General features: G+C 37.0%; 1 protein-coding gene and 1 long non-coding RNA gene across 3 annotated transcripts in view; one reads left to right on the forward strand and one right to left on the reverse strand.

Annotated features, from left to right (window-relative positions):
• The window catches only part of LOC126039546 (uncharacterized), a 29,671-nt gene extending 21,371 nt beyond the window's left edge, over nucleotides 1-8,300 (forward strand). For both annotated transcript variants that reach the window (XR_007506345.1, XR_007506344.1), the window contains exons 7-9: nucleotides 2,105-2,232; nucleotides 6,976-7,048; nucleotides 8,170-8,300. This is a non-coding gene — a long non-coding RNA (uncharacterized LOC126039546). The remainder of the gene's footprint in view (nucleotides 1-2,104; nucleotides 2,233-6,975; nucleotides 7,049-8,169) is intronic.
• COL4A4 (collagen type IV alpha 4 chain) overlaps nucleotides 1-14,497 on the reverse strand; it is a 76,456-nt gene that overhangs the window by 38,549 nt on the left and 23,410 nt on the right. The window contains exons 7-17 of the mRNA XM_049802841.1: nucleotides 13,919-14,035; nucleotides 11,007-11,075; nucleotides 10,751-10,786; nucleotides 9,926-9,988; nucleotides 9,429-9,464; nucleotides 9,212-9,253; nucleotides 8,152-8,232; nucleotides 7,243-7,296; nucleotides 5,951-6,010; nucleotides 5,206-5,250; nucleotides 4,083-4,136 (exon numbers count right to left, since the gene is read on the reverse strand). Of these exons, the coding sequence (XP_049658798.1) occupies nucleotides 4,083-4,136; nucleotides 5,206-5,250; nucleotides 5,951-6,010; nucleotides 7,243-7,296; nucleotides 8,152-8,232; nucleotides 9,212-9,253; nucleotides 9,429-9,464; nucleotides 9,926-9,988; nucleotides 10,751-10,786; nucleotides 11,007-11,075; nucleotides 13,919-14,035 (657 nt within the window). The remainder of the gene's footprint in view (nucleotides 1-4,082; nucleotides 4,137-5,205; nucleotides 5,251-5,950; nucleotides 6,011-7,242; nucleotides 7,297-8,151; nucleotides 8,233-9,211; nucleotides 9,254-9,428; nucleotides 9,465-9,925; nucleotides 9,989-10,750; nucleotides 10,787-11,006; nucleotides 11,076-13,918; nucleotides 14,036-14,497) is intronic.

Here is a 14,497-nt window from a genome sequence, read left to right on the forward strand (position 1 = left end):
AACTCTTTTATGTGGCAAACTGTATTAAGAGTTTTTGCTTTGTAGATGAGGAATCAACCCTGCTCTCTGCAGCATATGGGAACTGAGAAAACAGGAATGTGAATGTGGGAACTGCGTAGTGAGGTTGCATTCCTAGGACTGGAGTTCAGGGCCTTTTAGGACACAGACAAGGAGAACTGGGACTGCAAAACTGGATACCCATTCTTACACAAGTAAAAACAAGTCATCCATGCTTCTTTCTGGGTTTTTTTTAAAAACTGATCTCTCTATGATATTTAAACAGTTCTGGAGCTGTCACTGACTGGCCTCCTCTTGACCTTTGGCCTTTTGGCTAGCCCTTTTCCTTTGACTGTATCTTGAGGAATGAAATAACATCTTTGTGTCATCTCTGGCTATTTTAAACAAGAATGTAAATTTGTCTTCCCTAATGACATAGAAGAGTCTTCTGTGTGGCAGGAAAGAAAAAATAAACCTAGCATTTCTCCTCTTCTGATAAACTTACAAAGTATTTTGAAATTTAAAATTAATTTAATGATTATAAAAGTATCAAAGATTTGTACAATAGATGGATATGGCCCATATCTTACATGACTTTCATGCTGATTTTAAAATGACACAACCAAACCACAAGAAAACTGAAGAGTCAATAAGCCAAGGTCAAAAATTTCAGTTCTTATCTCCCTAAGTGACAAATTCCAGCGGTGGTCTCTGAAAATCTCTGTCTTTAGGCTGTTAGGTCTTATGACCCTCTCTGGATGGCAGCTTTGTACTTGCTGCGTTTTCATTGTTAGTACACTCCTACATAGTGGTATATATATGTTTGGATAATTTTGCTGACTGATACTGTTGTCTCTTCCCATAAAAATTTCAGCAGATTCAACTTGCCAACAGTTTATTTTAAAAAAAAAAAAAGCCAAAAATTACAAACAGAAGCATATCTCTACTGTATTCTGGAACTGGAGTCTTCTTAAAATGAAAGCTTATAATCACTTACCAGTTTTACTGAAATCCCTATTAAGCATTAAACACTGTATTTGTTCTGTAAGTTTCTATAGCTTTATTATAACATCAATGGCCGAGAACATTTTGTACTGCCTGTAAAGACCATTTGTAATTTTAATGAGATTCATTCCATTAGTAGCAGAGACAAATGGTCTCGGAGTGATTTCAACAGGACTCATATCCTCCCTTGTATTTTGTCTGAAGAAGGGATTCTGGTTTTTTTCATATTTATCATGGAATGGTTGAGGTTAGAAGGGACCTCTGGAGATCATCTTGTCCAACCCTTCTGCTCAAGCACGACCACCTAGAGCTGGTTGGCCAGGACCATGTCCAGATAGCTTTAGAGTATCTACAAGGATGGAGACCATGGAGACCAGTGCTGAGTAGAGGCCAAGGATCACCTCCCTTAGCCTGCTGGCAGTACTTTTCCTAATGCAGCCCAGGGTATCATTAGCTGCCTTTGCAGCAAGGGCACGTTACTGGCTTATGTTCAAAATCCACACAATGTTGCCAATGTCCAGACTTAGGGATCAAAAGGTATGCCAACGATTCCTTGAAATCCATTCTTTGCTTTAAGCAACAGTTAACATTTTTTAAAAGACGAAATCTACTTTGAGTGCAACTGGGTTTTTTTTTCTGAGTCTCTCTCTTTCTCTTAAATCTGAATGTATCTTAGATTCTCTTTGAACGTTTTTATTTCAGAAAAGCTACGTGAGGATGGGCTATTCTCAGGAGGATTTTTCATCATATTCTTGTTCCTCCAGTTTTTGTGATTTTTAGCAGATCATAAGCAACACTTGGTAAGGCCAGAGGAACAGTTGATGCAGTCTAGGTACATCTGCACTTTTCAGGAATAATCAGATTTATCCCATTGTTTCCCAAGCAAAAGTACAGCATCTCTGCAATCATTCCAAATTTTGTGTATCTGTATGAGTTAACCTGATCTTTTTTTTTTAAAGTTGTGTCTATACTTGATTCATTTTCTTTTGCTCCACACGTTAGCAATTGTAATTTCATCTTTCTGAAGCATTACTGCAGGTATTCAAACTTTTCCCTAGCATAATCTACCAACAATTAATTAATTTTTGCTTACTGTTTGTAGTGTTAACTGATAGCTTCTCAGGCTGTGGGCTAATCAATGGAGACTGAAGAATGCACTGTTCTGTCTATACAATGTCTTCTCTCAAGTTTGTTAATGATGCCCCCAACTAAAACAATATGCACATCAGGGTAAGTACTTTTTAACAAGACTTAAAAGTTTGATTCTACTTTTGAGGAGTAATGAACTGTAATGATTTATCTGTTTAAATAAGACATGCAATGTTTCTGCCTAATTAGTATCTGAATGATCCCACATTGTTGTGAAGCTGATAATGGGCACATTGGAGAAAAATTAACATCCATGGGCAATTTTTTTGTTTCACCCAAGTATGACTACATAAATGAAATCTTGGCTGAAGGAAATGATCTAGCATTCTCCTGGCAGTCCTAACTTTGAAACAAATAAGCCTGTGACTAAACCAGATGTTTTTATTGTACTTTTACTTATTTACTCCATGTGTTTGTCATTTCTCATTTGTAAACCTGCTCCTTAAAAATCTGGTTTACTTGTCTGCTTTCAACTGTGTCTTTAGTAGTATAGTACTTATAGCAAGTTTGGACCAGCCACAGTTTACTTCCTTTTGTCATCACAGTACATAGACTGTGTTCCAATGTTAACCTTCAGTTTGTAATGGAGGTGATTCTTGGTCAAATCTCGAGTGTCATTCCACTGACTTCACAGGTGCAACTAATTGTGCTTCAAGAAAAGTTACTGTTTTATATGCAGCTTTCCAAAAAGATTATTTCAGAGGGAAATAAACACTTTTTGACTTTTGTATTTCAGAATATTTAGAGCCAAGTTCATTAGTGTCATGATTTCTGCAATATTGCTTTTGTCCTCTGTAATGTCGTAATAACTTTGACGAGCTTTTTCAACCTTGCTGTCTCTACTGATGATCCTATCACCCACCTTCTTCAATGCAGCATTTCACTTCTCTTACTCATATACTGCTGACCACTTGGGCCCTATCCCAGTGACTCCCTAGACCACCTATCTGGCTAGACTCAACTGCTGCTTTGCTCCTTCTAGAGTAGCATCCAGAACTGGGGTTTCATTCTGAACGTGCTTTAGCATTGTAGATTCCATAGAAAATATAATAGTTCCCTTCATTCAAGTTTTTGTTGTTAGTTAGAATTACAATATCATCATCAGTTCTGCAGCCTGCAAAAGAGAATTCCATAAATTTATATCCTGAAATGTCACTAGACTGGCACCTGGGTCTTCCAAAATTGTATTAAGCATCCCTTCCATGCTTTTCAGATTAATATTCTCATATTTTATTGCTCCCCAGATGTAACACCTACACTTCTAATCCCTAATGGAAAGCAGCATGTACTGTAAAATAAAAAAATGGCTAGTGTTGTCTAAGTGAGCAAAAGTAGGAAATATTTAAACAAAGCTGGCATGAAGGAGTCCAATTTCCATTCAGGTAAGCATCTTGGAAAAGCTACTTATGTGAACAGGTTGAACGCATGCAAAGAGATTTTGGTAAGTCATGCAAACAAGTCCATCTGTATCAAATTTTGCCACCTCATTTGGTGCCAGTTATCATACTAGTTCATAGATCAAAGTTTATAGGATCATACTGTTACCTAAATAGCAGGTTCCTTTACCTAACATACCTCTCTGGGGAATGCAGCTCAACCATGAATAACTTGCAGAGTAGTACAATTCATGGATTTGATAACTATACTAGCATAGTTAAAGGTAACTACTGGCAATTGGGATTAACCAATTCTACAGTACACAAAATGGAATTCCCACTCTCCTATGCACCAAGCAGGAAATGTTTACTTATATTGTTATTTACTACCACAGTGTTAAGTAACTGTGACTATCATGAAAACATTAAATCTTAAAAGTAATTATGACTGCATAAAATGAAATGGTCTGATAAGCAGGTACATTTTGGAGGAATCATTAGCATTTATATAGGGGAGTGTGTGTGCACGCGCCTGCATGCGTGTTGTTTTTTTACCTGTATGCCTGGGTAGCCAGGTTGTCCAGGAAAACCAGCAAATCCTGTTTCCCCCTGGAAAGGATCACATAAATATAATTGGATTAATCTGTTAAGATACTAATATAATTATTTGAACAAAACCCAATAAGGCAGTCATACAATACTGTCATGTTGTAACAGCATCCGCAGTTTGTTTCAGAAAATTCACTGGGTTTGTGTAAGAGATGGTATGTTTCATAGAATCTCTTCTGTTAAAAGAAACCATGACATGTATTGCCAGGTTATTTAGACAGTGGTCAGCGGATTCAGTGTAGCTGGGGCATAGAACTAGCTGGAATACATACCAGCAGACTCTGACAGACTGTCTGCTTAATACAACTGAAATTGGTTTGCTGCCTGCTGAGTGGCCCTCTTAAACTATTACTGCATGGAAAGCAGCTGCCTATCAGCTCCTCTTCTTTTTTTATGATCTACTAATATACTCATCCATGCAGTATTCAAATGTTTTAGGTAGGCAGTGATAAAAAACAAAGTAAAAAGTAATTTTGCAGATAAAACAGTAGCCTGGAACATAACTCTAGATGCAAATACCTGTACATTAATATGATTTATGAATAGCATGATCACTACCTTAACTAGATTTGAAAATGAGCTGGAGAGAGGAGATCAGAAAAAGGGCAAGGTGTAGATCTGTATACCTGTATCTGTTGTTCTTTACTCCAGTAAGATGTAAGTTTGTAACTAACATTTAGCAGACTTAACAGCAAAACTTGAATTTCTTGAACCAGAAAGATGAACAAAACTTGCATATAATGCCAAATTACACAAACAATGTCTCCAGGGCAAACAAAGTTAACATGCTGTATTACTGTTCTATCATGCCATATGCATGTCCCACTGGCTTTTCCTCCTGCTTGCAGCTTCAGATCCCATTAGCCAGTTTCAGCCAACTTTCAGAGTGGCAGAAATTCAAAGACAAAGAGTTCATACAACTTCTGTGGCAACAGATAGCAGGAAAGAAAGGAAGGAATGCAACGTGAGCTATCAATTATGTGGAAATTCCAAATCTCCACAAATCCACAGAAAACCATATCTCACCGATCCCAGTGTTCAAGGAGCTGCTTATACTTTGTCTTCTTACCTTCATTCCAGGAAAACCTGCAGGTCCATAAGAACCAGGATTACCCTGATAAAAGCAAGGGGAATGTGAGCTAAAAGAGTAAAAGCTTATTCAAAATTATACCTATTCAGAATTGCTGAGCAGTTAACATTCCTTAGATAATTATTACTTGGGGTATTTCCCAGTAATATTATTGTTCAGTATTGCTGAGCAGTTAGTATTCCTTAGATAATTATTACTTCGGGTATTTCCCCAAAACTTCACAAAGTTTTTGCAAATATATGAGATGTGCATGAATTTGAACTACAGACGAAAGTAAATCAGACAGGTCTTCACTTTTTTTTTTTTAATCGTATTGACCAAGCACAGCAGTGGACATGTTGCTCCATGTGAGCACTGTTATGCAAATCAAGCACAAGCTGCTATAAAAAATTGCCATCGGCACATATGGAGTATGTTAAAATTACTGTGTTAGTACTGTGCTACTCCAGAGAAGCTTTGTGCAGCTCTAAATATTTAGAGGATAACCCTACAGATGTACTTACTTTCCAAGGACACAAACTCTGTATGAGCTTATGTTTAAGTCTGAGACCCAGGTGAGATGAGTCCCAGGGCAGGACTTACAAATATTATATACAGGAAGTATGACAGATTAGTTTTAAAAATCCTTAAAATCATCCTTGGAAATGCAAACTTAAACTGCCAGATCTATTATGAACCTAATTATAGTGAATTTGTGAAGTAATTTATTCTGCAACTTCCTTACCCGCAATCCAGGGAATCCAGGAATGCCTTTTTCACCCTTTTCTCCTCTCCCAAGTACACCCTGGAGCATTCAAAATACTTCGTTTAAACAAGATGCTCAGTCAAGTGTGCCGTAAATTTTATTTTTTTGTGCATGTTTATTAAGTTATGTATATATTAGGTTGATGGATCTTGTTTCACTTGCTAGGCTCAGTCACTGGGGCTTACTTCATATAGCACCGCTAGCAGTGCCTATGTAGCTTCAGTTATTCAAAGAACCTGCTATGGTCTCTTGTCCAAGTTGAATGTGCTTTCAGCAGTTTAATTTTTTAAATTTTTTTTTAAATCTCTGGGCACCTTCTGGGCTGCATCAGTCAATTTCTCAGTTCCTGCTTATAACTAACAAGGGTAATGCTGTCTACATGGACAGCTAGTACTGAAGCAAGCATATAAAGCCCATATTTTTCAAATTAAATCAGATATAAAAAGATTGGTTTTGTCTCCTTTTCCAGCACTAAGTAACAGTGGTCCTTTTATGATTGAAAATGAATTTCTGAAAAAGTGCTAGACTTAGAACTCAGAAATGTGATGTTCAGGCTTCTCATTTCTTCTCTTCTGCCTACAAAGCTAAGTTTTTAACATATACTAGACTCGTTCTTCTGTCCTAATTATTTTCTGTTTTTCTGAGATCTAGTAGCTTCCTGCCTGTGGATTTTCCTTCTCCAAATCTATCAGCAATAAAGACTCCAGAATCTTTTTTGTGGCTGCTTCTGCTCAGCATCCAGGAACCCTTTACTTTACACCAATGTTTAAATTAATCATGCTGACAGAAAGAAAAGAAAATGTAGAGTAGATAGGAAAGAGCAACTTTTTCTCCAAACAGGTGGCTCTGCCTTCTCTACTCTTGAGGATATTCATAACGTGAAGTTAAAGTCTTTCCCTAACATACTTAGGGAAACATATATTATGCCCCATTAAGAACACATAGAGATCTTCTCTATTTCTCTTCTTGAGAAAAAGTAATCTGTGCTTCTGTTTTCTTTGTAGTCCAAGTCTGTTACATGTCAACAGCCCAACTAGGAACCACATTGACCTTTTGCTACCAGGCAACATTCAACAGGTACGTATACAACAGAAAGGTCTTCCAAAGAGTTTTTAAATATTCTTGCTTTCACACTGATTTTAGGTGGCGATTAAATTTCACAGCACAAATGCTGTTATTTCTTCCATCAACTTGTGCTTTAAAAGATTAACTTAATAAACACAGAAGTACTTTGCCAGTACCATGGAAAAAAAAATAATCACATTACTTACTTTGGGTCCACGTGGCCCTCTGTATCCTGTTACCCCAGGTAGTCCTTTTTGGCCCTACATATACAAGGAAAGTTGTTGTGCATATTAATAGCCAGGACATGCCTGTGTGCTGTTTAACTTTTTTTACGTCCTGTTCTGAATTACAACTGTTAAATAGTATTTTCTTAAGTACTGGGCCTGTTCCTCTAGCTTTACCAGGCAGAAGAAAAACAAGACAGACAATTATGTACTTATTTTTATTTCTGTTAACGCTGTCAAACCAGCATAATGGCTGTGGAGACAGATACATATTTTCACTTGCAGGGACCTGCTAATCAGGGCTTTGGTTTTGGTCCTTTCCCTCTTCCTGATACACCTGTACATAGCAACCATTTGCATAATGAAAGCCTAAGTTCCAATATGTGAAATCTGGTTCCCTGAGTTGAGGCTGCAGGGGCTGGCAATGCCAAATTCACCTTTTCCTTTGTGTATTCAAGCAAATCAGACTTGAGGATGTAGACACTCCAATATAGGGCTCCGTAATGCAATTTTTGTAACTCCTTTTTAAATGAACATTCTAATATTTTAAGGTACAAAACTATGGCTACAGTAGGTGTGATATTGAATAAGTACAGTAAGTAACAGGAACTTGCATTAAAAATAGACAACAAAATCACACTTAAATTTTCATATTAAAAGACCACCCTGGAAGGGGTAGTGTTGATAGTTCGAAACATTACGTTGCACAAATCTCAAAGAGAATAATTATCAAAGACCTGAAAAATAAAAGTGTTAGTGAAGAGCCACAAAAGAGATTCAATAGCAGAGTAACCAACTTTACCTGAGATGCCTAAAATATGATTTGCTAAAATTACATCTTAGGATTGTACTTGCCAAGTTGAGCAGTTAAATATGAAGACAAGTTAACACCTTTTCTCCTTTGAACAGCTGGGCTCCAGGAGGTCCAACTAACAGTGGTGACCCTGGTGGCCCAGGAAGTCCAATGTCGCCCTGTGGAAGCCAAAGGAACAGCAAAGAGACGTTCTGTTCTATACAGTGTTTCAGTGAGACTCAGCATCTTTTTCTGTTGTACTACAGCATTACATATTTTTGTACTCATTGAAGATGTACTTGTACTAATACCTATAGATAAATAAAGGTTTGTACTGAGTCCTGTAAGCCTCTTTACTGTCTTCCCAGATAAGCAAGGTTGACGATCTTAATCTCCTCCTCCTCAGTTATTAAAAATAACATTATTGCTAAGGAAATGAATGAGAACTCTATACTCATGGCTCCTGCTCTGAGTCTGCTGTGGAGATTGTTACAGGATTGTCAAGTCTCTTGTGTGTACATATAGTCTCTTGTGTTCCAGACTGAAGCCTTTGAGCACAAGGCTTTGTGAATGTAAAGATGAAATTACTGATTTGCCATGGAAAGTTGTGCATGTTAGAAACTTGCACAAATTCTAAGAAGTGACTGGACAAATTTATAGAAGAAAAATCAAATATTCCACATTGGTTCTATAAGTACTGAGTATGCTAATAGGTGGAGACTGGGAGAGAAACTATTATTATGTGTTTGTCCTCTGCTTACACTCTTTCCTCGGCATCTGTTGCTGGACATAGCAAGAGATGAGATTCGGTGACTGATCAGGTACAGCCACTGTTACTGGAGGGTACTGTTGTGGTAATTTAGGCAGTGTCTGTACAAAAGGTATGCTATGTAAATTCTAACTGACATATTGATTGTTGCTTTTCAAAACCTCCAGAATACATTTGATTCCTGTATGCAGCTCACTGAAGGAATCGCTTCTGCACAGAATTGATTCAATAACTTGTATTACTGCTTCCATTCTAACATGATTAGTGGGAGCTCACAGCCACAAATGAATGTGTTCCAGGAACCCAACAAGAGTCTATTATACTTCTAATTCTACAGCAATAATATGTTTAACAATATTTGTTTTCTTTAATAATATGTGTTTTCTTACCGGCTCCCCCTTTTGTCCATCCACTCCAATACCTGGATTTCCCTAATTGACAAAAAATATACACCATTTGAAGATAAGCAGAAAATGCTGACATTAGAATTTAATCAAGTAACTCCTTTGAAAAACTTGGTAACAAATAACCATAAGGAACATTTCAAATATTTGTATGAATTACTCTATTATTTCACTAAGACCTTCAGGAAAAGTCATTGCCTACCTGTTCACCTGGCAAACCAGGGTAACCTGGAATACCCTTTAAAAGAGAATAAAGACAAGTTAATATGTCTGATTTAGAGGCAGCTTTGCTGTGAAAATTACCTCATCTTCCCAGTAGCACCTAGAGGCAGAATTTCCTCTTGGGATGTACCTATCCCAAAGTGCAATTACTGCACCTGGTCACTGCTTTCAGGAGAGCTGAACTCCGACTTCCCACTTTCCTGTCTCCCACAAGGTGGCCTTGGGGAAAGGGAAGAAGGAGAGCGCACCAGCAGCATTCCACCATGACCACAGACTGCCAGAATGAAACGTGTTCACACAGGCATGGGAAAGAACAACATATGCTCCAATACCTGAACTTCCAAACTTGTAAAGTAAAGCAAAACTCTCTCTTTTTATCATCTGCCTCAAAAATTATTTCTATTCACATTAAGGCAAGTTCTAAAATTGGTAGACCAAAATTTATGTATATCCTGAAAACAACTGTGGTGATCTTACAGGCAAGCCTGGTTGGCCTGGGTATCCAGATGGGCCCGTTGTACCTCTTGACCCTCTAGGTCCCTGGAAAAGACGGCAAAAGGTCTGTTTGTGAAAATACCAAGAGCTTACCATTTTCTCCACAAAACTAGTCCCTCCAAAATGCCTGCATCACTTGGACTCAGTATACTGGCTAATGCATTCCACCCATGGCTTGAAGCTTATACCATGTCTGAAACCTGTCACTAGAGCAGCTCAGCACCAGTTTCTGCATACTACTGTACAGATACTGGACAATGCACAGTTAGTTATATGTTATTAATGGATTGAAAGAACACTTTGTCAGTAATTGTGCAAGTGTGGGGGCTTCATACAGTTCATCAGTGAATACTGTTTTGAAGGACATAAGAGGAACCCAAAGTCATCAAGAGTGTGAGTCAGCAAGAAAATTAAACTTTCTTCTTCTCACGTTTTTATGGCCAAAATATGGTAGTGTGCTAAATGTTCTTGGGAGATCCGCCAGATAATGTTGAAGAAGGTGTCACATCTCTATGCATCTTGAATTTAACAGAGAAAATATTCTGCAAGCTGTGAGTACCAGGGCAACAACTGCTCAATGAACAGCTAATGCAGATGGGTATGGTCTGTTTCTTCTCCTTTTCAGCCAGCATGAACTGGTCACAGGGGCAGACTATAGGGACTCGATGTTTGTTAAGACTCATTCAGGAATTTTGCTATTTAAGGCAGGCAGGAAGAAACCCCAATATTTCTTTATTGTACTAAGAAGGAAAACTTGAGAGCTCTTCAAGACAAAAAGCATGCAGAGAACCCCCTCACTATACTTACAGGCATGCCGGGGGGTCCAGGATCACCTCTGTCTCCCTGTAATGACAATGATTTAGCAAATGAATCATCATTACAAGCTTTGTTGTTGGTATTTTCTAACTTTATAGCTAGTAAGATCACAAGCTATCTTGTATATTTGCTTTTAATCTTTTTTTGCACAAAGCTTTATTAAACAGTGAGGAGTTATGAGAACAATTACATTTGTCATACATGTTTTCCTACAAGATATGATTTTTTTTCACAATCAGATACTTACTGGAGGTCCTTTTCCAAAATGTGAAACATACACTGGATTTCCTTTTTCTCCTTTTTGCCCTGGATTTCCCTTTAAAGAAAAAAAGTCTTTTAAATGTGATCCACTCACTGATATCCAACATTTCTATGGAGAGTGAATGACAATTTCTCAGGCTGTGCTTTTACGGTGCCCAGACATCCCTAGGTAATCCACTAGAACCACTATTACTGCATGAGCGTTTTGTAGTTCTTTTATCTAACAGGACCCTTAAAAGTAAAATTGCCTTCTGTACAGTTGAGCAAAACAGCTCCTCACAGCTGCTGGACTCCTGCTCTGTTAGATGCTCCTTAGCTCTTGGGTACTTCAATATTCTACAATCTTCACAAATCTTACCTTAGTATCAAGTATATCAATATGCCCACCTTTTCTTTGAGTGAGTCAGTGGCTTTAAGTATTAGCACTCTGCTTTCTCCAGAAGTTCATGCTGTGATTTACAAGAATCTAGTGTGATTCTGCATACAGTTAAAAAGCTGAAAGTATGGACTGTTACATGTGTAATCTTCAACATTTCCATCTATCAGGAAATATGTTTCACAGTCTATGAAAAAAATAATCTGATGCCTAAAGGCCCTTGTTTTATTAAAAACTAAGTCCCTGTGGTACTTGCTGTGGAGTCCCTTATAAAACTTTGCCAATCTTAGCACACTCAAAATCTCAACCTGACTTAGCAGGAACAGATGATTGCTTTTGCAAATTTTAATTGTAACGCTCAAATGACTGTTAAGTGCATGATATGTACATATCTAAAGAATAGATATATTAAGACAGTATTTCTGAAGTTTTCTCACTTGAAATCTAAATGTACTGGACATCATTTAACCACTTACTATTTATTTCAATAAAATGGGATACTGCTTTTCATGGAATTTAACCACTTTAAAACTGTACTGTTTTCCTGGTATTATACACTGGCTGCTCAAATCCTGAAGTCAGAATGAAACGAGAAAAGTACTTATCCCTGGAATTGGTAGAATAAAAAGAAGAGTTACAGCTGTCTGCAGCTGCATATAGCTACAGTAGACTAGATGCAGATTACATGTCAAACAGCAGCTGCTAGGGAACACATTAAACACATCAGAAGTTGTATTTGGTTATTTTACATGTGCTCTCTTGCATGATAAAACGTCTTTATTAGATTCAATTTGTTACCTTCTACATGACTTAGGTAAAGGCTTACAAATAGAAACTACTTTCTTTTCCAATTTATTGGTGAAGTAAACAGATTCTACAAGGTAGCAGAAGTAAAGCTGATGAGTATGTACACTGTTAAATAAAATTACACAGAACAACATTATAAATAAGAATAACATTAAAATGTTAGCTGTAATATACAGTCAAGTTGATACTTGGTGCAACAAATTCATTTAGAAATAGGCAATGTGCATTAGAAAGGTTGGAATAGCATTCTTGCACACAAGCAAATATGGTTACTATGTCTGGTTTTTCTGGGTAGCTAAATTAATTTGCACTGGAATTTTAGTGTGCATATTCAAGGCTACATGCCTATTTTGTCTCCCATTCTTTGTAGGTTGTAAATACTTTTCTAGGCCTGTCAAAGAGCATGCTCCTGGAATTGGGAGGATTTATGCTGTAATTTGTCCTATGTCTCATTTTTCTTTTATGTCATTTGGCCAATTATAAAAGGCAAAATTCTATTTTGAAAGCCATAATAAGAAAATACAGGTAAAATTAGAGTTTGAGCAGAAGTCATCTTACCATTTGGAGGGTTAATAGGTTACTTTAAGAGGTATAACAAATGAGGTTATTATCAAGTTTTTTAGCAGGTTGTGTATTTCATAGCGTTTATTACAGGTCCAAGACTGAAATTATATGTTTTTTTCTAATTGCTGTAATTTTTTTTATAACATCTTTCAACTCTGGCACCCACTGAACATTTTTTGATTCCCTATGGCTGAATCAGCATCTTATTTAGCTCCTACCAAACACATTTGACTTTTCATGTAAATTGCAGTTGTTTTTATTGTTTTAATTAGAAAATTTCAGGGACACTCTTAGACCAACTAATCAACTATTAATCATTCAGACCTAAAACTTGTTTCTATGGAAAGTCAAAGCCTGGGGACTAGATCTGTTCAGCAAAATTTCTTTGGAGCTACAGTAATTTATATCCCTTACTGACATGAATCTGTGTTTTATCTTCATTTGAAGAGCACTGCTAACACAACTATTTAAACAATTTTAAAATCCTTTCCATTTTAACAGCAAAAGTAAATGATATTAAAGTGCTTATTTTAAACATTTTAAGTTAAATTATTTCTATGTATACAGATAAACACCCAGGCAAGATTAGGTGAGCACAGAGCAGTCATGAATAGGTATATGTAAAAAGTGGCACATGAAGCTGTATGATTTTGGAAGAGATCTACAAATACACTTGTGTGATCAACCACTAAAAATCTTCAAGTGTTACAGGACTTAAACTTGTTGAAACTTCCAGTTATTGCTAATTCACCTCAGGTATGTCCCTCCTAATAAGACTTTTTAGAAATTTCAAGTATTGATAAATGCTACACTGGCTTCAAGCTACTCCTCAGTTGTACTGCGATGAAATGGTATTAGCTTTGGTGTGGGGTTACGTACTGGGGAAACAAAGCAGAATTTAACTCTCAAGGTAGACATATATACTTCAAGGATATAGGAACTTATTTCCCATTCAAGCTTAAACTTAATCTGTTAAGGCACCAGGTGTCCTTCACTCCCATTAACCTTAGTAAGAAGAATGCCTGAAAATTCATTGTGCAGTGTAAAGCTAGTGCCATAGTCTAAAATTCCTTTCATTTTAAGAGCTGTTAGCTTGGGTGGGAAATGTACATATACAGTATTCATGGATGGTAGGAATGCCTTTCACATACATAAGGACCTCTTGGTCCAATATAACCATTTTCGCCTGGAAATCCTGGATCTCCTCTTGAACCATTGCAGCCGTCTAAACCACGCCTGCCCCTGGGTCCTTCACTTCCTGGTAATCCCTGAAAGACAGTTTAATATTTATTAGAGATACACCATGATAAATAGGGAATTACTTTTTAAATTAACAGAACAGTTCAGAAACAAATATCTCAGATCTGAAACAGAGGGCATCTCACAGTGATCCCAGCTTCATACTCTTCCCATTAGAAATGTTTTCTATTGTGATCAATAGAAATTTTTTCGTGTATAGCAAATGACACAAGTTATTTTATATCTTTTTCTTTGCACAGCAAATATAACAGGGACAGCACTGGTTAAGAGGGCCAGACCAAGCTCTCACTCGAGTCAAAAAGTAATGTGCTATCTTTTCAGAGAAAGCAGACTAGCCCTCTAACTATAATCTTTCTTGTGGCTGTAAAGAAAAGCTGAAGAAATATACAAAAGTCACTTCAAGCAGCCTTGCATTTTTTAATTGATAGGATAAAAAAAGGAAAAACAGGACACAGCTTGACTCAAGCACA

This window comes from Accipiter gentilis, chromosome 6 (assembly GCF_929443795.1).
Source record: "Accipiter gentilis chromosome 6, bAccGen1.1, whole genome shotgun sequence".
NCBI classification, from domain to species: Eukaryota; Metazoa; Chordata; class Aves; order Accipitriformes; family Accipitridae; genus Astur; species Astur gentilis.